At 50.5% G+C, this 22,985-nt stretch overlaps 1 protein-coding gene across 1 annotated transcript; it reads right to left on the bottom strand.

The window, feature by feature from the left end:
- Nucleotides 1-17,132: 17,132 nt before the first annotated feature.
- On the bottom strand, nucleotides 17,133-22,675 carry CNGA2 (cyclic nucleotide gated channel subunit alpha 2). Its single transcript, XM_077145562.1, has 6 exons — nucleotides 22,566-22,675; nucleotides 22,308-22,400; nucleotides 21,527-21,697; nucleotides 20,399-20,506; nucleotides 18,887-18,993; nucleotides 17,133-18,535 (listed from the first exon to the last, which is right to left on the bottom strand). Exons 1-6 carry the CDS (start codon nucleotides 22,673-22,675, stop codon nucleotides 17,133-17,135), a joined length of 1,992 nt encoding a protein of 663 aa, XP_077001677.1.
- Nucleotides 22,676-22,985: the final 310 nt, after the last annotated feature.

Raw genomic sequence — 22,985 nt, 5'->3', positions numbered from 1 at the left:
ATTCTTAAAGAAGTCATGAGAGTCTGGACTGGGAAGTCACTATTACAGATGCTAAAAAAGCTAAGACTCATAGAGCATCCAGGAAAAAGTTCCCTCAATGATAGCCAATCCGTTTTCTTCATTTGGACGGGGGAAAATGGAAGGCCAAAGAGGAGAGGGATTGCCTGAGGCCACCAGCATAGCAAAAGAGAATGAATGCAGGGCTTGTTGTCTTTAACTTGCTGCAGATTGTCTTCACAAAGGGATGATGGGAATATAGAACACTTGTTTCTTATTGTCATTGAAATAAAAGCAAAGCCATGTCATCCCATGCCCCTTTTCTGGCATGGCAGTCATGCTGTCACTTAATGCCAAACATAAAGTAATAATTATGCTTCCTGGTTTCACACTGCTGTACTGAAGAAGGGACAACAAAGTAGGGCTACGTAGTGGTGGGGTGTCTATATGGAATCCCCAATTGCCTAGGCTGAGGGTAGATGATCAGGCAGGTCAGGACAAAACCGTCAGCATGGTCCTCAAACAGCCATTAGTTATTTCAAGCTCTTCTCTGAGGGTGAGAGACCCCTGCACCTACTTTCATGCATATTTTTCACAGACTGGGCTATAAAGAAAAAAAGCAATGGATTTAAAAACTATGCTGATAAACTTCTTAACCAGCCGACAAGCTATTTTTCACTTGGCTCCCCCTGGGATTTTAGTTTTGTCCTTTTTCCACTTAACTTCCAAATCCAGAGCTCATATATCCCCTTTGACGAGAAGTAAGAAGTCACTTGTGAGGAGCTGAGCAAGCCAGCCCACCAGTTATGCACATTTGAGCTTCCAACTGGGCCTTCGGGGTCTCTGCCTGTATTGTTCTGGCTTTCCATGTCTGTGTCTGTCTTTTGTGTTCTTCGTTGTTTTTCTCTGTCTGTGCTTTGCTCTCAGATTGTGTGTCCTTGTGTGTTTTTGTCTCTGTGTCTCAATTTCACTTGGTCTCTCTCTCGCTTGCTCTGGACCTTTAGCTTTAATAGAAGGGCAGACATTAATCAAATATATACACCAATAAAGGGTGTGGTGGCATCTAGGCATGAGGGTGGAGTCTGGGATGCAATAAGCACATGGAATGGAGGGACTGACCCGATTTGTGAGGCTGAGAAAGGCTTCCCTGCAGAGATGGTGTGTGAACTGAGAGCTGAAGCATAAATAGGAGAGATTAATTAGGTGAAAATGGGAGAGAAGTGCTTTAGCCAAAGAGAACAGAATGTGCAGTAGGAGAGAACATTTGTTTGCAGGAACAGCATGGGGCCAGTGTAGCCAGAGGATATTGGAGGAGGGAGAGAGAGGCAGGAGATCAGGTCAGAGAGGTGGGCCAGATGAGTCAGGCATTAGAGGCAGGGTGAAGAGTTTGGATTGTAGTCTATGTAAGGTGGAGAGGTCCCTCCTCAGACCACTGAAACGTTCTGAGCAAGAAGGTTCTGCACTTTGTGAAGATCCTTCTGGCTTCCGGGTGGAGAATAGACTTTGAGGGAGTGCTCAAGGCTGAGAAAAAGAACATTGATAATGCTAATGAAGTAATCCAGGTGAGAGATGATAGTGGCTGGGACCATGGTAGGATAAAATGGTAGAATCCAAGAGACATTCAATACTTAAAGTTGACAATAATGGAAAATATGTTGGGGAGTGGAAGGGGTGTGGAGTTAGAGATTTAGCAGTCATGGGTGCAAAAGTCATAGCTGAAATCATGGGAGGTGGATGAGTTGGCCTAGGGAGAGGTCACTAGATACCCTCCCTTCAGCCTCTCAGCAATCATTCAGAGTGCAAAGCCCTGGCTAGGTACTGAGGTTCAGATAAAGACTACTTGGTCGTTCCTGCCACCAAGAAGCTCACAGGCTGCAGCTGGAAAGAGTGAAAGTCATAGTTGGTGTCTAGTACCACATGGGTGAGAACCCTGGGAGCTGAGGTGGAGTTCAGATGTGGGCCCAGTGGAGGCTGCAGTCAGCTCTGCATGGGGAAAGCCAGCACTTGGTCTGGTCTGAATGTGGTCACATTGTGCTTCAGCCTGCCTTGTGGTCTCTTGGGCACCTGGAAAATTGCTCTCATTTGACAAATATTCAGGGAGCACCAGGCACTGAGTATACATTAGTGAGCAAACCAGATGGTCACCTTGCTTTCAAGGAGCTGGCAGCCCAGCTAGGCTTGACAACCAGCTTTGGTGATTGTATTCCACTGGGAATTTTTTTAAATCTACCTCCCTACTGGACCACGAGTGCCAAATATCTCCACTGTTGGGGCTATCTGTGATGCCTTGCTGGCCTCCCTCCCCCAGGGCTCAGCACAAGGGCTGGCAGCTAGAAGGTTCTAAGTAAATGTTGCTGTAATGAATTGAAGCCTTTGTGGCCACAAGAAAAAGCCAACTGACTTCAAGCATGAATCATACTAGACCTCTTAGCCAGTACCCCTTTCTAAACCATGGACCCTTCAAGTGGGAGAGAGACTCAGTGATCACAGTGCCACATTCTATTCCTTTGATTTAAATGGCCAATTTCCCTTAACATGGGCTTCCCTCACCTACCCTGGCAGCTTTTTTGTAGCTGTTATCCTGTAGTCAGACCTGCCCCCAAACCCTTCTATCCTCTGAATAACAGTCCCTGAGGTGGGGCCAGAGCAGTTGAGCTTCTGGTTTGGGAATTCTACTCTGGAGATCACAAGAGACCCCTTTGGCCTAGACCAGGTCTTTGCTAAACTGATGCATGCTTTAACACATACAGCACAACGTGGGAAAGCCTGGACCCATTAAATGAAAAAGACTGTAGATGAATCTTCACTCCATTGGTCTTTGGACACTGGGATGGAACCATGCAGATAACCTCCTTCACAAAGAACCAGAAACTGAAGAGCCAAGACAAGCACAGAACAAACGAGGCTTTCTGTTGGCGAATGGCCCCAGAGAGCATGGCCCCAGGGGAGCTTCCTGAGCTGACGCAGAGGCAAGGCTAGGACCCAGAAGCTCCAGGTTGGAAGTGACCTCTGAAGGAATGGTACTCTAAACTAGTGCCAAATAAAGTGCAGGCCATGGACTGGTGCTGGTTGGTGGGCAGTTTGCTACAGGTCTAAGACAGATAAGCACAATGATGAGAGGAGGCATTTAGGTACCATTCTAGCAATCGGACATTGTGAAAACACAGGGCTATGTGATTTTGTATTTTACAAAAGTATAGATTGTGACAGAAAGGAAATTTAAAAACTAGTCCTTTCTTGCAGGTAGTTTGAAAAATGCTGCTTGGAACTACTGATTCCTCTGCTTGGTGGTGAGTTTGTGGGGTGGGGGCTGTCATCTTTGCTTTTAACCAGTACCCAAGGTTTCTGCTCAGCTTGGGAAACAGTAAACTAGTGGTGTGGATGATCTGTATTCCAAACAGGAGACACATCCCGAATTCCACCCTCACATGGCCATGCAACCACTCCTTGCACACCTCCATAGGCAAAACACACAACCTGCACACACACACATACACACAACCAAGCAGTGGCTCTGACCTTGAAAGAGTATGGACTCAGGTGGGGTTGCCATGTTGAGTGACAGCTGACCTCATCAGGACAGTGTTTGTGATCATAGGAGCCCTGGACCTACATGTCCACTGATCTGCTGCTCAGGGGAGGTCCCTAATTAAACTCCAGTCTTTCTTTCTTCAAGGGACCACAGGAACCCTGGCAGTGTGCACCACCCTTCTCTACGGAAACATCTGAGACAGATAGACCCAGCCTGCTGCTGACTTAACTGCGGTTCCTGGGGCCACCACATTTCCTCTCTTATCCCCTCCCTTCTTGCTGCCTGCTTGCCTGCTGGAATGCAGGAGGACTTGATTTGTTGAGACCCAGTCAACTGCTTCCACATCTACCCCCGCAATGTCCCCCCACCTCACTCTGGGACTTCTTCTGCTCTGGCAGCCGGGTGTGGGACTTCCCAACCGCGCTTGATGACCTCCCTTGAACATGCTTTTTGGCCTTGAGCTTTTGCCTCTTCAAAGCTATTCTGGTCATGCCATCCCTCTGCTTTGCTCATCGGGGTTGGAAAGAGGGATTGGCAGTGAGTATTTGTGCTTCAGAGCATGAGTTTTCTATTTTCTTTGAAAAAAATTATGTTAGCGCAGTGCGATAACAAGAGCCCAGAATCGGGCCTCAGGGAACATAGGTCAGGTGCCAACACTTCCTAACTCACTGTGCGACTCTGGGAATCCCTACCTCTCTCTGAGCCTCTGTTCCCTCACCTGTAAAATGGGAATGTCTCCCTCATTGGTTTCTTTGGAGTTTTGAAATGAAACAAGTGGACTGAAAGAAAATTGTGATATATCTAAAGCATGAGCTCCCCGGAAAGAGCAGCTCTACTTAGAGCCCGAGAGGAAAGAGGATTTTCCATTCCGTTGTCAGTGCTTTGCCAATGCCATGTTTGGAACTAAAGAAAAGAGAAGAACATGGAAAGAATAAAGACTTTGATAGTTATGTCAATTTGTGTAAAAGAAGAATAAACCATAAGGGAGAAGACTGATAGATTTGATGATGGAAAATTTAGGATTTTCTGCTTGACAAAATGATAACGTAGACAAAGCAAACAGAGAAATGACTGAGAAGTTAATAGATTTGTGAGGTCTAAACTGGAAAAGAAGGGATCAGTCAGCAAGAGGAAGGCAGGAATCCCAGTAGAAAACCAGGAAGTGAATTTGAATAACAAATTGCAGAAGAGGAAATCCAATGACCAATGAAAGTGAAAAGATACCCAACTTACTAGTAATCAGGAAAATTCAAATTAAAACAGCAAGAAGATCCACTTACCCCCCTCCCATAAACACACACCCGCATACACACACACACACACACACACACACACCAATTGGACAAGAAATACAAAGTTGTATAATACCACGTGTCAGCGAGGACACTCGGTATTGCACTTCTGGTGGAGAGTAATCCAGTGGGGCTCAGTAGAATTCATTATAGCATCCACTCTGCTCTGGCGACCCCAAGCCTGTGAGTCTGTCACAATGTACATACTATTGGAACCTGAACAAGGATGACGGCTATGGGATGGGGACAGCTCATCTCTCTATCCCCAGGGGAGTGCAGAAGCTAAATGGAAAACTAAGCAGCAGTTTGAAGTAACTATATGTATGTACAGCAGACTGATCTCAAAATTATAGTGCTGCCTTTTTAAAAAAAAGTAAGAAGCAGAACAAGATTTATAGTACAATAATATTTATGCAAATTAAAAACACATACATAAAACAACACTGTATTTTACAAGAACGCATACATATTCAGGACCTCATCTCAAATGCATTAGAGTGGGCGCTCTATGGAGGGGAAAAGGGCTGCAGATGAAGTGGGGGGCGCACAAAACAAGAGAAGGACTTTTCACATATCTGTGATGCTGGTGAGCAGCTCAGAAGTGAGGGGTGCTTTTAACTCATCTCTCTGACCCTAAGGTCCACCAATAAGATTTAATAATAAGTATTGAAAAAGGCAAAGAAGGGAAGGGAACGAGGAGAGAGTGCTTCATGGGTACAGGGTTTCCTTTTGGGGTGATAACTGCAGGCTGTCGTGAATATACTGAATGCCACCAAATTGTGCACTCTAAAAGGTTTAAAATGTTGAGTCCGTTGTGTGAATTTTACCTCAATTTAGAAAAGCAGGAAAGAGGAGCCACTGCTTCTCTTCAGAGCCCGGCCCGCTCCCCTCCCTCTCCTCCCTGCCCATCAGCCCCATACAGATGGCATTTCCCCAGGGGCCGAGGGCAGGAGGTCACCTTCCAGCCCCAGCCTGTCGCCGCCTGCCTGGGTCATTAGTCCAGTCCTGCTTACCTCACAGGGCCAGCGTGACGATCCAGGGGGCTGATGTATGGGAGAGAACTCGGTGCCTGACAGAGCACCGCGCCTGTGTGAAGGATTATTGGGGATATTTATGACTAAGCTGAATTGCTCACCAGGCAATTTTCTCTCCCTTATTCCTTCCTGACATGGCAGCCAATTTCCAATTCAGTGACTTGGGATTTCGAGAAGGCAATATAGCAATCCTTCCCCCTCTGTCCCAAGGCTTGCCAGAAATGTGGCCATCCCTCCTGATGGCAAATTTAAACAGCTGAGAGCTGTGCAGTGCAGAGGGGAAATCAGGGGCTGGCGCTCAGAGCCCATCACCCAGATACAGGCTAACTTACCCAAAGGGGGATCAGCCCAGAGCCCCGTGCCTGCGGCGTGCGTGTGCCGTGTCCCACACCCCACACCCAAACCTCCAGCCCCTTCCTCAGACATACCTTAGGTCTTCCCTACCTCCCATTTTACTTGTATTATTTCCCTTACTAAAAATGTCCTATCCTGGTTCTTTGTTTGGAAAACTCCTGCTCATCCTTCAATACCTTCACTAATTCTCCCAGACAGAGGGAGCCACTGTGTCCCCTGCACTTTGCAGCACCCTTTATAAACCTAGCTCTTGTAGGACTTAACAATGGAGCACAGGATCTCACTGATTCGTTAACATGTTCATCAATTCCTGGAAGACAGGAACTTTGAAGAATTCTCCTCCCTGTCTCCAGCACTCGATGTAGGCTGAACATAATATACCTGAGCATGCCATGGGTGCAAGGTTCCTGTCATTACTGTGCCATTAGAACACTACTCACTCATTCAGCAAATACACACTGACCCCAGCCAAGTGTTAAGGACAAGGCCAGGCCTTAGGGACACCACAGGGAACAGATATGGTCCCACACTCTCAGGGCTCGCACTTTAATCTGGGGAGGGAGAGAGAGAGACACTGAGCCAAAAAAGAAATAAAGGCAGAAAATATGAGTGAGCAGAGCTGGCCAGAAAATGAAGATGGGGTGATGTGACACAGAGCAACTGGGTGGCTACTTTAGACTCTGTGGCAAAGATGGTGACATTTAAACTGAAGGCTGAATATCAAGAAGGAACCAGCAATATGGGGACTGGGGGACACAGCAGTCAGACGGTGGGAACAGCAACTGATTAAGCAAATATTAGCAGCCCTTGCTATTATCAAACCAATGATCAAACACGCACCATCTCAGTTGCAAGTACCCTATTTCCCAGCTCCTAGCAGGAAAGGAAGTAACAGAGCTGGCCTCAGCTGAGCCCCTCGCTTGAGATACCTTAAGTTCTGTACCTATCTGATTTGCCTTTCCACTGGCCAGGCTGTCACTGGAGGACAGTCCCAAGGATTTAGCACAGACCCTCAGACCAACGTGGTCATAAAGTACATGATTTGGCTGGTCAAGTAAGTCTAAAAGCCAAATCCAGTCTTCTTCCATTTACTTGCTGGGGTCTCTGGCCAATTACTTCCTGTGCCTCTGCTATTTCACACACAAAAAGAGAAGCTTAGCTTGAGGTAATGGAAGGCTTAAATGAACCCCGTGTTTAAAGTGCTGGGAGCAATGGAGGCACTCCCTCAATTAATATCACCACTTAGTCCAATCCCTTGTTTAATACAGGAACACTGAAGCACAAGCTGGCCCAATGTCTCCCCCATTCAGGATTGAAACATGAATGTCCTGGTTCTGGAGCTTTTTTGGATATAAAATACATATTTTAGAAACAGGACAAATTCACCCTCCATTTGATATCCACGTGTACTACAGATGTGCGTGTGCGTATGCATGCACGCATGAATGATGAGGCTGGGAAAGCCACACAAGCGCACACATCCCACCCCCTTCCCCACTTAGCCCTAGCTTTGATTTCTGTCACCAGTTCTTTGATTGCCTGAATGTGGGACACTGAGCAAGCCCCTACTTCCTACTTGGACCCAAATGTCCCCTACCTGTACAACGACGAGCTTCAGACTGTCTTTTCGTAGCCATCCCCAGCCCTATTCTCTTGGATAGCCTGCAAATCCCTGGGATGCCATTGCCACTGTCCCTTGGCAAGCCTTGGTGTAATGGCAGCAATGTACCCAGTAGGTGATCCAGTGCAGCACCCCAGGCCCCAGTGGGCTGTCTCTGTGAAGGACAGAATCCTCATTTGGCTGGGGATATGACTTGGAGGGTTGATGGCTTTCCATGCCGTGACTCTGAGCTGGCAATCAAGCTGTGTGGGTGTCCCCACCACCTTCAGGAATTGGACCCCTGCCCTGCTGCCTCCTTTATGGTGAGGATTCCCAAGGATGCTTCTGCTGCTGCCCCATGGTCAGGCTGGGAGCACAACACAAGGTGGCAAATTGATTCAGAGGCAGAGACAGATGTGAGGAGCAGGTAGAGGCAAAGGGCAGATAAAGGTGGAGGTGATGGGAAGAGGCTAGGATGGTGGGCACATCTAAGAGAAAGACAAGAGTGGCTATCGTACACAAGATCTCTTCCCTAACAGATGGATCATAGCTGGAAGCGTCCATCAGAAGCAACTGCCATTGATGGGGTACCCACCAGGAGCCAAGGAAAGGCCCATGTGCCTTCACAGACCCCCTTCATCCTATTAGCCTCACTGGCATGTCCAGACACACAGTTCATTAGCTCAGAGCTGAGATTCCATCCCAGCATGCCTGGTTCAAAATGATTTTTCCCCTGCACCCCACTGAGTCTCCCAAACCCTTCCTTTGGGATGCACTGCTTAAGACAGTTGAGGGAGTGGGGCTAGGGTTGGGGGATGGGGCCCAGCCCGGGGCTTAGTGCAAAGCTCATCAGGGCAAAACCCTCCTGCAAGCCTTCCCCAGTGCTGCACACTTCTGAGAGGGCTTGAGAGAGGAGGGAAAGTAAGGCCGTCAGAGAAGAGGGAAGAGGAGAGACTGAGAAGAAAAGGGAAGGAAGAGGGGTTGGAGGGACAAATTGAGAGAGAAAAGGAAGATGAAGAGAGGTGTTGAGAAGAGAACTTGATGGCAAAGACAGAACAGGCGAGAAAGAAAAGGTGGGGAGCAGGTGAGGGCAAGCAGGAAGGGAACTGGCAAAGAGAGCAGAAGTGGAATGAAAGGAAACTGCTGAAGAAAACGATTTTGAGAGAGAGAGGGGGAAGGAAATTAAGGAAAAGGACAGGAAGAGGAAAACAAGGAAAGGAGAAAAAAGCAACAGGGGCAAGAGAAGAGGGTTGGGGGGAGGTGAAGAGCAGGGAAAGGGAGGCAGAGGGGAAAGGAGAGGGGTAAAAGTGTATGAAATGTAAAAGAAGGAGCAGGGAAAGGCAAAGAAAGGGCCAGGGAGTAGCCAGAGCCAGTGAGAGCTCTCCAGAGCACAGAGACAAGAGGGGAAGAGGGGCCAAGGGAAAAAGAGAAGGCACTGGTAGAGGAAAAGAGGGAGACAGACGAGTAAAAAAAAGATCCAGAGAAAGCAATAGAAACAAGTTAAAGGCCAGGAGGGCCACCTCCCCAGATGGCATCTGTGGGCAGTGAAAGCGCTGTTTCAAAGGGATACAATCCAAGCTCTCCGGCCTGTCTCCCAGGAAACCCTGGGGCATTTCCACACTGAGTGAAGTCAGCCCACTGGTGCCACTTGCAGAGATCCGTTCCACTGCACAGGTGAGCCCTCCACGGCCTTGTCACCAAGCAGGCCTGGACCCAGGACACTGGATGTTGGGGGCTGGCTTGACCTGGGAGGCAGCTGAGTTTTACCCCTTCCTTCCCCCCTTCCTTCCTTTCTCCTCTCAGAGCTAGACACAGTCTTACCTTTCCCCGCAAGCCCGCGGTACCCTGATGAGATGCATCCATGTTTGGACCGAGCCCCAAGTCCAGGGCTGTGTGTGTGTGGTAATACCCCCAGCCAGCCACTTATCACAGACCCTGTGTGTTTGTGACAGGGGAAAAGCCACCTCCAGCTCCAAGGTGGTACCTTCGCTTGGGCCTCTGGTCCAAAGTGCTAAATGTAAGGGAGGCAGGACACAAGATCTAACTAGGCTCACTGGCTCTTAAAATAACACACACATATTAACTAGTGGCGAAGATTTTTGTGCCACTCAAAAAAATGATTCAATGCACAGCAAGATTTGCTGATACTTTTCTTCTCCTGGTGACAACAGCCAGTACTATCAACCATTCACCCCACAGAATGATTTCTGCAGAGAATGCCAGAAATGGTCTTGTGCAGGCACAAAAAGCTCTCAACACATTTGGACGCAGTCGCTCCCTTCCCTACCTTGTCTTTTGGGCTAAACAAAACTATTTTCTCTTCCACATGGTCAGAACAGAAAATGAAGTGCAAGATCACGGCTGCAAAATGACCTGCATTCCCTGAACTGTCTTTTCAGGCAAGTTGCTTCTTTCTCCCACTGTTGGCCATAACCCACGCCCCACCCCCCATCTCACCTGTGCCCTGCATCTGCACCGAACTAGCTAATTTCCTGAAACTCCTGTTTTGCTATGGACACAGCAAATTCAAACTTGTTTCCTATAGGGTTGTACCTTTATTTCACAAGGTGCAGCAGAAAGCTCAGACAAACCTGGGCACGTTAAAAAACAGAGAAATACACTGCTCTTATTCTTTCAACAAACATGTATTGGCCCCCTGCTTTGGGCCAGACTGGGGGGATCTCTGGAGTCTCCAAAATTAGGGTGGCTTTACAAAGGTCAGTGTCAATCTGAGACCTGGAAAACTGGTCCCAGCCCTTACAAAAGAAAGACCAAAGGGAACACAGAGGTTGTGGCTTCTGGACCTGGCATGAGGAGGTGACGCTCCTGGGTTGCTGGAATTGTGCCCCAAGTTGTTTCATTGTGCTTTTCTTCTTTTATTTCTGGGGGGGAAGGGGGCTCCAGTTCAGCCTCTCTTTCTAAGCACATCGCATATCCAAGTGCTCAGAGATGAAATCGATCCACAGAGGTGACTCACAGACACCCAGCACAGTCACGAAGCCCTGTCTGCATTTCCAATTTACCTGCTCCCATTGTCGCCTCATTAATGCTATTTACCAAGCCCATGCCCCCAACCATCGTCCCCAGTCCTTGCTGGAGCCCTCCAGCCATTGTCCTTGAACACCTGTCATACCCTGTCACTGCCTCCCTGAATTCAACAAGTCTGAGCAGCCTGCCTGCAGACCTGCCTGCTCGCTTTTACTGCTCCAGGAGCCAGGCAGGTGGCCCAGCAGCCCCAGGCTTGGACAGGTCCCAGGGGTGAGCTTTCCACCGCTGCACTCCTCCTCCCTCTCATCTGCAGATGTGGCCGAGCACTGGGCAGTAAGTGGAAGGGATGTGGAGAGAACCGTCCCCTCTATCTGACGGTGCAGCCGCTCCTGAAACGCCCTGTGCCCGCGGCGGCACTTCTTACCGCGCCCGAATTCGTTCTGTCTCCGAAGTCTTAGGGTATCACCCTACCCCCACCCCTACCCCCACCCGGAGTCACGATCCCTCAAAGCGCCTGCAGCACCGCGGAGGGCTTGGAGAGGCACCGGCGCGCTCTACTCGCGGCGCGAGAGCGCCCCCAGCCTGCTCTGCGGCGGGAGGCGAAACAGCAGCAGCTCGAGCCGTCTCAGACTTGAGGCTGCGGGACCAGCCCGGTCCTGCCCAGACCCTGTGCCCAAGCTGCTACCCACTCCATGCCCGGAGCCTGCGCACCCCATCTCAGTCTGCCTCGAAGACCTGGGTCCCAACGGCTGCACCGCCTGCCAGCATGGGGCAAACCAGCCTGTCTTCCAGCAGGGACTGTTGTAGCTCCCACTTCTGCAGAACTATGGGATGCAAAATACCAGGATTGTCAGAGACCTGACCCGTTACACAGACAAGGAAACAATGGCTGCTGATTGCAGGCAGCGCCTTGTCCACGGGCTGCCCTAGGAACTTCTAATTACTATCATTCACCACTGCTTCCAGCCCACGTGAATTCTGAAGCCCTCTGACAATTCTCCATGTCCTCTTAGAGTAGCAGGACTCAAACCCTGAAGAGCCAGGGGGTCAGTCAACCTGAAGTCCTGGAGATACCTGCTAGCTCCACTAGCAGGCTGCTGATGCCACCACTCCGGGAAGAAGTTGGGATGTGGCATAAGACCAGGTTATAAAATCGAGTTGGCATTTAAATGACCTAACAACAAATTGCTCAATTTAATTTGCTAACTCAATCCAATAATGGAGAAACAAGAAAACCCATCTAATTAAAAACATTGATCCATAAAAACTGGCAACTCCGAGGGTCTGGCTGGAAGTTAGCACTTTGACAAATTGGAGTGATACATGGGTATGAGTTGGGATAAGATAAACCCATTAGCTTTCACCCAGGAGGGCTGCAAAGGACCCTGGGCAAATATCAGGTTCCTGGGGACAAATCTGTCCATGGAGGCCAAAACGGCAGCTTGTTCAGTCCCTCTTAACAGCACTGCCCAGTCTGAATCAGGTTGAAAGTGCTGGAAAAGAGCAAGACCGCAGCAAGTCTGGGGAAATCAAAGAAGTACAATCTGACTAGGTGTAAAGAGAATGCCCTCTGTCCCCACTCCTCCACCCTCTTGTATCCCTGCCTTCCAAGGTAGGAACGTCCATGTCCCTGGGAAATGGCAGAGGAGCAGAACTCAGATGGGGCTGCTTGACCCCCAGGCCAGTGCTCCTTCCAGGCCCCCCATTGCCACAACCCTGGACGCTTGTGCTTAGCAAACTTTCTACCTACAAAGCCATCTTCATCACCCTTCCTGCTGGGGCTGACTGCAGTTGGCTTGGTGTTGGGCCCTAAGTTAGGCTGTATTGTCCTTCCAGGAAAATATCTGCTTCTAAGAGATGCGAAATCACTTAGAGTTTGGCAGCCCTGTCTCTGCCAGTGGGACGGTGACCTGCAAATGAACCCATCCAGAGTCAGCATGACCTGCCCCAGTTCTGCCTTCAGCAGGGCCTACTAGGGACCCAGTGCCCACCTTCAGACCCTCCTCCACAGAGAGCCTCGGCCATGAAGAGGGCAGGAGCAATCCCACAGATGCCTGCTCTCAGGGGACAAAGAGAAGAAAAGGCATTATTTCAGGTGAGCATCAGAAGCAGAGACGCTATACCTGCTCATAGAGGGATCAAAGAGAGCTTCAGGGAGGAGCTGCCACTGAAACTAGCTTTGTAGGACAAGGGAGATGTTACAGGCAGAAGTTTGGGGAAGATGTCACAGTAAGTTGAGTGCCCTGGCAGACAGTTCCAGGGTGGTTACTGAATGCCAGGGAATCTCATATGGCCACAGCATGTGCTGTGTCTAGCAGGATGGGCAGAGAGATGAGGCCAGAGGGAGGAGGGAGAGAGGAGGGAGCCAGTTCCTAATGGATATCTAGGCATTCAGCATTTAAAGAGCACTGTGTCATGCCAGTGGCACCTGCTCCAGGTATTGTGGACTCAGAGGGCAACAAGCAAAAATGTCTGCCTCGGGGCACTGGCAGTTTGATGGAGAAAACAACAAACAGGGTCACTAGATGATTGAGAAGGTGATAAATATCACAACAACTCCAAGCGTGTGCCAAGCTGGAGTGTGACAAAGGAGACGGTGGGGTGGGGGGGATTGTTCGAATGTGGATCTCTGTGGGGGTTCTTTGGGAGCCTGGAAGACTCCATGCTGGAGCCAGAGAAAGAGGAATCTAGGCAGAGTGGAGAGTAGCAACCCCACGTCAGGTAGAAGAAACTGCCAGGGGTTGTAGCAGGCAGGGCCGGGAGACCATGCTCACGAGTTTGGGTCTTAGTCTAAGAATAATGGAAGGCCACCACAGGGTTTTAAGCACAGAGAATGATGTGATGTGAGTGTCACTTTTAAACAACCTTGGTGGCTGATTTGGATTGGGGGGAGGGGAGGGTAAGAGTGAAAGCCAGGAGACCAGTAGGAATGTGATTGTAGCTGATGAGGAGGGCTCTGTCCTGAGATGGGGAAAGAGGAGGTGGGGAAAGAGCTTGGAGTCTGATTTTCTTCTGAAAGTAAAGCAGAGAATATTCCTTGGCTGATTAGATGTTGGGGGAGGGGGCGGGGAGTAGGAGAAAGGGCACAGAGGCATTAGGATGATTTCAAGGGTTTTGACCTGAGCTAGTGGCGGGGTGGAGCTGCCCTTACAGACATGGGGAGACGTGGGGCAGCAGGTACCCGAGGAAGGTGAGCAAGAGGTGAGTTCTGAGATGTTGTCAGTTCTGAGAGGCATGTGGCATTCAGAGCCTTCCCTCCTTAGGAACCTCTAAGGGCACTCATAAGAGCCATGGTGGGGCAGTGTGAGAGGCCTGGAGGCCTGGCCTGACAGAACTACCAAGTTCTGGGGGCAACTGGCTACTGCCCCAGAGGACCCTGCCCAGCCCCTTGCTTGGTGGGGGCGGGCCGGAGGGTGTGGGGCCACAGAGCCGAGTCTGCCAACCTTACCTTAGGTCCATGCGCCCTCTGGTGGTCGGGTTTCCTGCCTTCGTGCATTGAGGGCCAAGCAGAAGAGGAGGACCTTCTACCGAAACCTCCCCCTGCAGGAGGGGGCGACCAGCCAGGCTAGCTTTCAGCTTCAAACCGAGGAGCAGAGGGCTGCTGCTGAGGCTGGGTGGGGGACGGGGAGACCCAGGCTGGGCTGAAGTGGGGATGGTAGTCTTGAACCCTCAAGGGTCAGACCAAAAGGGGAGGGAGAGCGGTGGGCAGGAGCAGGGCATTTAGTTTTCTGCAGAAGGTCACCGAAACAGAGAAAAACAAATCGATGGCCAAGCATGACCAGGGCAATTTACCTAAAGGTGGGTATTTTCAGAGGAAAACAAAATAAAATAAAAACTTTCCAATTTAAACATTTTTAAATTGAGAGCAGGAAACATTAGACCGTGCTGAATAAATGCAACACATAATGGAAAATGCACTTCAGTTCTTACATTGCAGCCAGTCATGGGAGAGAGGTGGAGGCGGCAGGCAGGAAAGAGTCACACTCCAGCCAGAGAACAACGGAGAAGGGGGCTGGGGGCGGCCGGAGTCAGAGCACACTGCCTGGGCCACCTTCCGTGCATTCACGTGCCCACCCCACATCCACATAAATGTCCACACTCCCACCCCCACCCCTCGATCAAGCTTCATGGATATTACTCTGCCATCCCTGCATCTTTTTCCTGGTGATCAAACTGTTTCGATGGGAAGATGAGATGAACTGATAGACAGACACTGGTGGTGCAGTTTGCATAGTAAGCTGTAGTGGGGGCTCAGGGAAGGGGTTTGTGAACTGAGTCTCAGAGGAATAAAAGGCATAAAAGGGGCGAGGGTGATCTGGGCAGAGGAAACAGCCTGAGAAAAGTCCCAGAACCTGAAAAGGACACAGAGATTTGAGGCACTGCAAAAAGGCTTGAGTGATGGGAGCCAAGGATGTCTGAGGAACGGAAGCTGGGGAGAGGGTGGGAGCTGAGCCCTGGAGTCTGTCTCAAGCCAGTGGCCTCCCCATTTGATTATGAGAAGCCACCTACTTTGCCCTGGGGAAAAACAGATCAAAGCCCCAGTGTCTACTCCCTGGTGGGGGCTAGAAATTGGGCACCTGTTGGAGCTAGGCTGAGGGGGAGACCAGGCTCCAGGGAGAAACACTGCATATTTCTTGATGAAACCAGGACAAAAATTTCCAGTAAAGCCACCCCCTTGCCTTTGGCCCCAGTGCCTTCCTAGGCATACGAAACTAACAGCCCAGGTTCCAGCACCTGATGAAAACAGAACTCTCTAATGTAGCCTTAGCAACAAGCATCTGAGCACGCAGCTGGCTAGGTCTCCGAGGGCTCCTCCTCCTGTCAGCTAAACTGCCTTTGTAGTGAAGGGGTGCTGAGCCCTCTCTTCTAGCCAACTCCCAAGGGGAGAAATCTGGCTAGAAGAAGAATGAATTCCCATCAAAATGAATAGTGTGCATCAAGACCCTTGCGTCTGTACCTAGATCTTCTGGTCTACTCATTAGCACTTGTCCCGTGGGTTCCTGAACATCCTAAAATTTTCAGCTCAAATCCTTGCCCAACTCCACAGGTGGAACCAGTGTTTCTGTCCAGATAGGACTGCTGCCACACATATGCATAGGTGTTTGGGTCAGTTTTTCCCATCCATTCATATGTTTACTCTCCAAGTGAATAAACATTCTCTGAACGCATGCTTCATGCCAGGCATGTTACTGAGGGCTGCAGAAAGAACTGTTCAAGAAGCAGCTTTGTCCCTGTCCAAAAAGAGCTCACAGTCCAGGGTGAGAGCAGGGTCCATCAGAGCCATCACAGTGTGCTAAGAGCCAAGACAGAGAGGGAGTGACTGCCTTGTGGGGAGGATGCAGTTAAGGGGGCATTCTCAGAAAAGATGGTGCCTGAAATGAGCCCTGGAGCACTCAGGCAGGGAAAGGGAGCAGAGTATATTCCAGGCAAAAAGGGTCCTGGATGGAAGGGGGAGAGAAGTATGGGGGAAAGAGAGGGCCAGAGGGAAAAGGTGTGGACAGCATAGTTGAGGAATAACCACAAACAGTTCAATGGAATTTATTAAATTGTAAGTGCTTCTAATGCAGCTGTTAACTTGGAGTGTCCCATTCACCACCAGCTTCCACAGCTTCTTTGGAAATGCTCAGCATAGGGGGATGACAGCCAGAGCTCCCGACCACCTCCTCCCCAGGTAGCATTGCCTGCTGGCTGATTGCCCGCTGTCTGGTTGCTCACCCCTGTCCTGGAATGGACCAGAAGACAGGAGCATCATGATCTCCCTAGTTCAGAGATTTCAGAGTCCCTACAACTGGCTGGCAGACAGACAGACTAATCAACAGAGTGGGAGTTGGGGTGCCTGACAAGGGAGGGGCATCCCTCCACCACATCCCTTTTTCCTGCCTCAGGAGACAGATTCTTGGGTACCTGTGCTAAATGCCTGCAGCCAGGGCTCAAACTACATACATGTGTTGAGAAAAAAAGGAGCCAGAACCAAGTTGGCAGTGGCTGGCTGCAAGGGCAACTGGATAGAGGGGAAAATTGCAGTGGGGTACCCAGAGTTCTGCAGATGAACTTTTTCAGAGCAGATTGTTGCCCAGGTTCCAGTCCCAGAGAGGACCTCCTGAAGACAGTTCAGCTGCCCCCTCTTCTTTCCTCAGACTTGGGCAGGCTGAAGCTCCTGGACTTCACTGGAGAATGAGGGGCTGAATGGTCCTGGATGTTTGGGATAAGAACCTTGGGACAGAGAGGCTCCAGGGAGAGGTCACGGGGCCATGAGGGTAATGCAGATAAATACAGAAAACTACACAGGTCTAGCTCTTGGAGTCAAGGCTGGGAAGGTAAGTGAGCCCCAGCCCTCATGGCTTCTCAACAGCATCTGGCTCAGGGCTGTTCATCCCATCTGACAGGTAATCATCCTCATTCTGCTTCATCTTGGTCTCCAGAACTGTGATTCGCTGCTTGAGCTTCTGCTGGGCTCCTGTGTATTCAGCCAGCAGGCGGGCAAAGCGAGTATACAAGGTCTCCATGTTGGTCTCTAGCTGCTCTAGCTTTTCCTGCACATCTACCTCCATGCTGGCTGCCACCTCATTCTCATCCAGCAGCCCCTCCTTCATCAGGATCTCCCGACCCCTCTCCTCCAAGACCTTCTTGGCATCAGGGTACTCGGTCACAGCTTCCATAAGATCGTCCTTGGACAAGCAGAAGAGATCTGAGTAACCAAGGCTTCGGATATTGGCCGTGCGTCGATTACCCATTTTGCTGCCCTTAATGTTAAGGATACTGATCTCGCCAAAGCAGCTCCCAGCAGAGAGCAAAGCATACTGAGTCACACCATCATCCGCCACCACTGCTAACTTGCCCTCCTTTATTATGTACATCTCCTTGCCAATGTCCCCCTTGCGGCAAATGTAATCTCCAGGGCTGAAGACCTGGGGACGGAGCTTCAGGACCAGCTCCACCAACAAGCCAGCTTCACAGTCCTGGAAGATGCGCACTTTCTTGAGTGTAGACAGGTGGACATTGATAGCTATCTCAGCCCTGAGTTTGGCTGGCAAGTTCTTGAGAACTTCCCGTTCATCCACGGTCTTCTTATTGGTCCACAGGTAGTCAAACCATTTGATGACCTTGGCTTCCATCTCCTTGCTGACCTTGCGGAAGTGCATGTAGTGTTTGATGGCATCAATCTTGGCCTGGAATTCAGCCCGGGTGGCATTCATATTGGAGATCATGGAGCCCACATTTCCCACAATAGTGGCAAAGATGAGGACACCGATCAGGAAGTCAAAGATGACAAATAGGTACTCCTCATCCTTTACAGGGGGTGGTGTCTCTCCAATGGTGGTGAGGGTCAGTGTGGACCAGTAAAGGCAGTAGATGTATTCCCTAGCCAGATAGCCATACTCAGGGTCAGTGATATTGGGGTAAACCCAGGTGTCAACTCCAAATCCAATGGACTTGGAAATAGCATAGTAGATGCAGGCATTCCAGTGAATGATGACCAAGATGTAGAGGACCAGGTTGCTGATGCGGAAGATGTTGGGGTAGCTGGTACGTGTCTCAGTACGATCAAAGAACTCAAACATGCGGGCAAAGTGTAGCAGACGGTTGAAGCGCAGCTCAGGGCTGTGGATGCCCACAGCAAAATAGATGAAGTCTGTGGGGATGATGGAAGCCACATCTAGCTTGAACTGTAGGGTGTGGATGTAGTTGTCCCGCAACTTTTTGGTATCTTTGACCAGCAATCCCTGCTCCAGGAAACCTATTGGAGATACAAGCTAACATGTCACCTCTGCCCTCAGTTCTGGCCCTCTTGGTAGGCTGAAGCTCAGCAAGGGACAAACTGCCCAATCAACCCTCCTTCCCAGGGAGGGGTATAGGGACTCACCTAGCAGGGCTGGATGGAAGGGCCCTAAAAGACCATCCCAGGTCCCAATCTCACTAAGCATATGACAACCATGAGTCTCAAAGAGGGGCAGGTGCCAACTGAAGTCATAGCCTGGGAGGTGAGTCCAATACCATGTCCAGAAGGCTTCTTGGAAATTGGGACTCATGCCTTTGAGCCATGCCTTGGGGGTCATGTCCTGCCTAAGCTTCTCAGTCACTTGCTCACCTGTGCGCAGTCGGATGAAGAGGTCCATGATGTAAACCACATCTGAGAAGTAGTCCAGAACCAGCCACACCAGATAATAGGCTCTCTGTAGATCACTGAAGCAGGCTCTGCAGGATGATAAGGCTAGCTTCATCCTCAGAGCCAGCCAGGGCCCCTGAAGGCCCCAAGAAGAGCATCCACTGTGTGCAGGGCTTGGGATGGCCACTAGGGCACTGGAGATTTACGTTCAATTTGGTGCCAAGGAGAGACTGATAGACCTGTAACTCCTACTTCCAACACAGATATTCCTACAGAGACATCACATGACTATCACTTGTCTGCCTCACCCACTGGACTGTGAACTTTCAGGAGGGCAGAGACCATGTTTTATTCATCACTGTGTGCCCCCATGCCTAGCCCAGGGCACCAGAAATTGAGTATTCTGTGGGTATGAGCTGAATAAACAAATCAATCATTGGAAGAACGAACTACAATGCATAGCCAATTAGCCTCCATGATGAGCTGAAGCTCTTACATGCTCATCTCTTCAACTTATGCCTACTGAGCACCAAACTTGGAGCACTGACAATTTCAGGTGGGAATAAGGGCAGGAGTAGCCTGGCTTAGGCTAGAGCAGTGGTTTTCGGAGATGTGGAAAGCTGTAGGAGATTGAGAGGAGGGAGCATTGACAGAATGTAGTGGTTGAATGGATAGGGGTCTAGGGAGAGGGCGGAGAAGAGGCCAGAGCCCAGGATGATGGCCGGAGGAGTGCACCAGTCAAAGGAAGGAGTGGCTAATTTTGACCTCTTGGGCACATGTAGCCTAGCTCCCTCCCCAGAACCAACCCATGCAGACCTTCTTGGTGCCTCACTTGCAATTCTTCAGCCATACAAGAGACCATTCAGATCTCAGATGAGATCTCCTCAGAAAGGCTTACCCTGACTTCCGTAGGTTAAAATAGGGAAAGGGAATGTTTCTTTTTCCCTAATAAGAGCAGTGAGTGCCAGGGCTATAGTGTTTCCAGAAGTTGGAGCTAGAGAGAAAGCAGGGGCCAGGTCCAGAGGGCCTTGAAGGCCCTGCTCAAGGCTTGAATTTTATCCTGTGGACAATGGGAAGCCAGCAAAAGGTTTCTGAGGAAGGAATAACATCATCAGACCCCAGTTTCTACCAACTATGCTTGTTGCAAGTGTAGAAGATGCACTGGAGGAGAAAAGAGGGGAACTGTCCTGGTCATCCAGGGAGGTATGGAGTGGCCTCAACTAGAGCAGAACTGGTGTGGATCAGGAAGTAAGTAGCAGATTACAAACACCTGGAGACGATCAACCTGAAACCTTGGTGGCATATTAAGTTGGGAGCTTGGTGGGAGGTTGAGAGAGATAGGGTAAATGGAGATGCCATTGGCAAGCAAGGAATCCAAGAGAGGGGCTGAGTTGGAGTGAGCCTGCCTCCCCAGCTGGGACTGTTGTGCTTTTAACCCCAAGAAGGGTATGTGGGCTAGGCAACCCTAGGCACCCCTCCCAGATCCCTGCTCACCTGGCCACCAGCAGGCACCAGTTGTAGAGGACAAGCATGGCAATGACAAACAGCCAGCGGTAGTACCAGTCCCCAGCTGGATCCAAGACAAATAATTCAAATTTCTTCCTGAGGAGATAGAGTCCAGGCTTGGGGACCAGAACCCCCAGGTGGCAGCACCCCCCCCTCCTAGGGGCCAGGCTTGATAAAGCCTTGTCTGAGGTGATGAATGTGGTAAGGGGTGAGGACTAAGGGGTGGATCAACTCAGGGATCCATCTTTATGGGGCCCACAACCTGGTCCTGGGCATCTGAGTAGAGCTAAAATGGTGAAGGGCACCCCTCTTCCCCTTCTGACCCAGATAGACCGATTGACTCTATGACCTCCTGGGGCCCCTTGCCCAGAAGACACGGCAAGGGCTAGTGCTCTCCATAGAAATGGGCCTCAGGACCTAAAGGATTTCCGAAGTACAGTGATGAGGGTGCAGGACCAGCTCTCACATCCTTCTTGGAATAAAAGAGACTCTCCAAGCCTGTGAGCACCACGTGCTTTCTACCTACCCCACCTTCCCTGTTGGTCCCTGGCCTCCAAACTCCAAATCACTTTCCCAAATGCTGCATCCTGCCTTGACAAGAGCCTTTTTTCTCCAGCAGCCAGAGTATGGGGAATGTCAGCCAGACATCCGCAATTACCACCTACTTCTTCCTCAAAAAACGCATTCTCTACTTCTGCTTTCTCACCCCTCCCCCGAAAGTTCCAGGCCTTCCCCACCTGCCCCCAGCATGGTTTCTTCAAAGACCCAACTCCTGGTCTTGGAAGGCATGCCCAAAGCACTCCCTAATTGCCCCTGCTCTGGGCTTCCTGACTGCAAGAAAGAGAGCTGTGGTAGCCATGGTCCAGCCCCAGCCCCTGTTTGAGGGTCCTTGCCCCCCACTACATGAGCCACACAAGGAAATCTGGCAAGGGCCACTCAAGATGACCAAAGCCACCACATGACAAGTGAGCCACTGGTTGTTAGAGAGGCTGTGCGGCAGTGACAATTGAAATAATCTGGAACTGAACACATAGCAGGTACCAACTGTCCACCTCTACTCCGGTCATGGCAGAGCTCAAAGACCCACTCCCCACCCCAGTCTGTCCTCTGTTGTACTTGGCAGCCTTGCCCTCGCCGTCCTTGTCGCCTTTGCCGTCGCCCTGCTGTGTGGTTACAGTCTGGAGCTCAGGTCCACGGAAACGCTCGAGGAACGAGTCAGGTCTAGGCTCCTGCTCACGGAAATTCTTGTTAGCCCACTCTCTGATGACCCCTACCAGGCGGACAATCCTAGAAATGAGAGAGGGAGGGAGCATAAGGCGAAAATCAGGGCTATTCAGAGAGGACCTGCCACTGAGGATTCACTGTCCTCTGAGGGAGCTCAAAGACAGGAAAGGGAAACCTGGAAACAAGCCACAATTGCCAACATGCTGAGAACAGGGTGCTAGAGCTAAGAACATGACCCCTAATGCAGGGGTCTTGGAAATACTTCCTGTAGGAGGTACCATTCTGGTTGATGGTGAAGAGCACACAGGAAGTGTCCAGGACAAGATATAAGTTGTGTTAAGGGAAGATAGTCCAGAAGGAAGGCTTGCCCCAGCTTCCTGATCTGCCTGAGGAGCCTAGACTCCAGGATGGAGAGGACCGAGCCCTCTCCCCAGGCCCCTCTGCCAGGATGGATAGCTCCTCCTGACTCTGAGTCAGATTGGCCACCTGATGCTTAGTGCTTGGGTGGGCCCTCCAGAGGAAAAGGAATAGTTGCATTAGGACAGCATTGACCATGTTTCCTGAAGGCCTTGGTGGCAAGGCCCAGTTGACCAAGAGGAGAAGAGACATGGAAGCCACCCCAACAGGCCATATTGGTGGAAAGGGAGAACAGCAGGACCATGGTGGGACCCACCTGCGGAAGCCGCCCCTGCTCCGCTGTGGAGCGTCCATCTCTGCCAACCTCTGCAGCTCTGAGGAGGTGTCATCATCAGCTGCAGATGGTGGCCTGCAGAGGAAGGAGTAGAGATGACCCAGGGTCCCCCATAAACATTCTCCCTTCCCGGGACATGCCCAGAAACCTCACAGTCCCTTTAGAGGGTGACTTGGAGGCAAAAAATGTTTACTCGTTGACAGTGAGGTTCCTGCAACTGCCCAGCCTCAGCAGATTCACCTGCTGCTGGTCCCGCGCTCTTCTTTGCCATTGACCTTGATGGCAGGGGGTGCATGGTGGTTGTGGTTATTAGCAGAGGAGCTTTTCACGCCATTGGATTTTTCGGTCATCCTCCATGTATGGCCCCAGGAGCTGGGACCCTCACCTGCCAGGGAAAAGCCCAAGAAGAAAGTCACAGAGAAGCCTGGGATCAATAGAAGGCAGGAGGGTTGCAGGTGAACAGCCCGAGAACAGAGCCAGGACCTGCTTCCAGCTTACAAAGCCCAGCACCTCCAGCTCCTGCTATAGCAGCACAGGGCAGTGGCGCCAGGGTCTATACTCTAAAAGGATGATGATGTCAGTCCCACCCCTGAAGCAACTTAAAATGAAACAGTGCTAAACTGCAAAATGTGTTAGACACTCTACCATATTTTTTTTTAC

Source organism: Tamandua tetradactyla, chromosome X, assembly GCF_023851605.1.
Source record: "Tamandua tetradactyla isolate mTamTet1 chromosome X, mTamTet1.pri, whole genome shotgun sequence".
NCBI classification, from domain to species: Eukaryota; Metazoa; Chordata; class Mammalia; order Pilosa; family Myrmecophagidae; genus Tamandua; species Tamandua tetradactyla.
The sequence above is the reverse complement of the archived record's forward strand: the minus strand, read 5'-3'. Positions and strand labels throughout refer to the sequence as shown.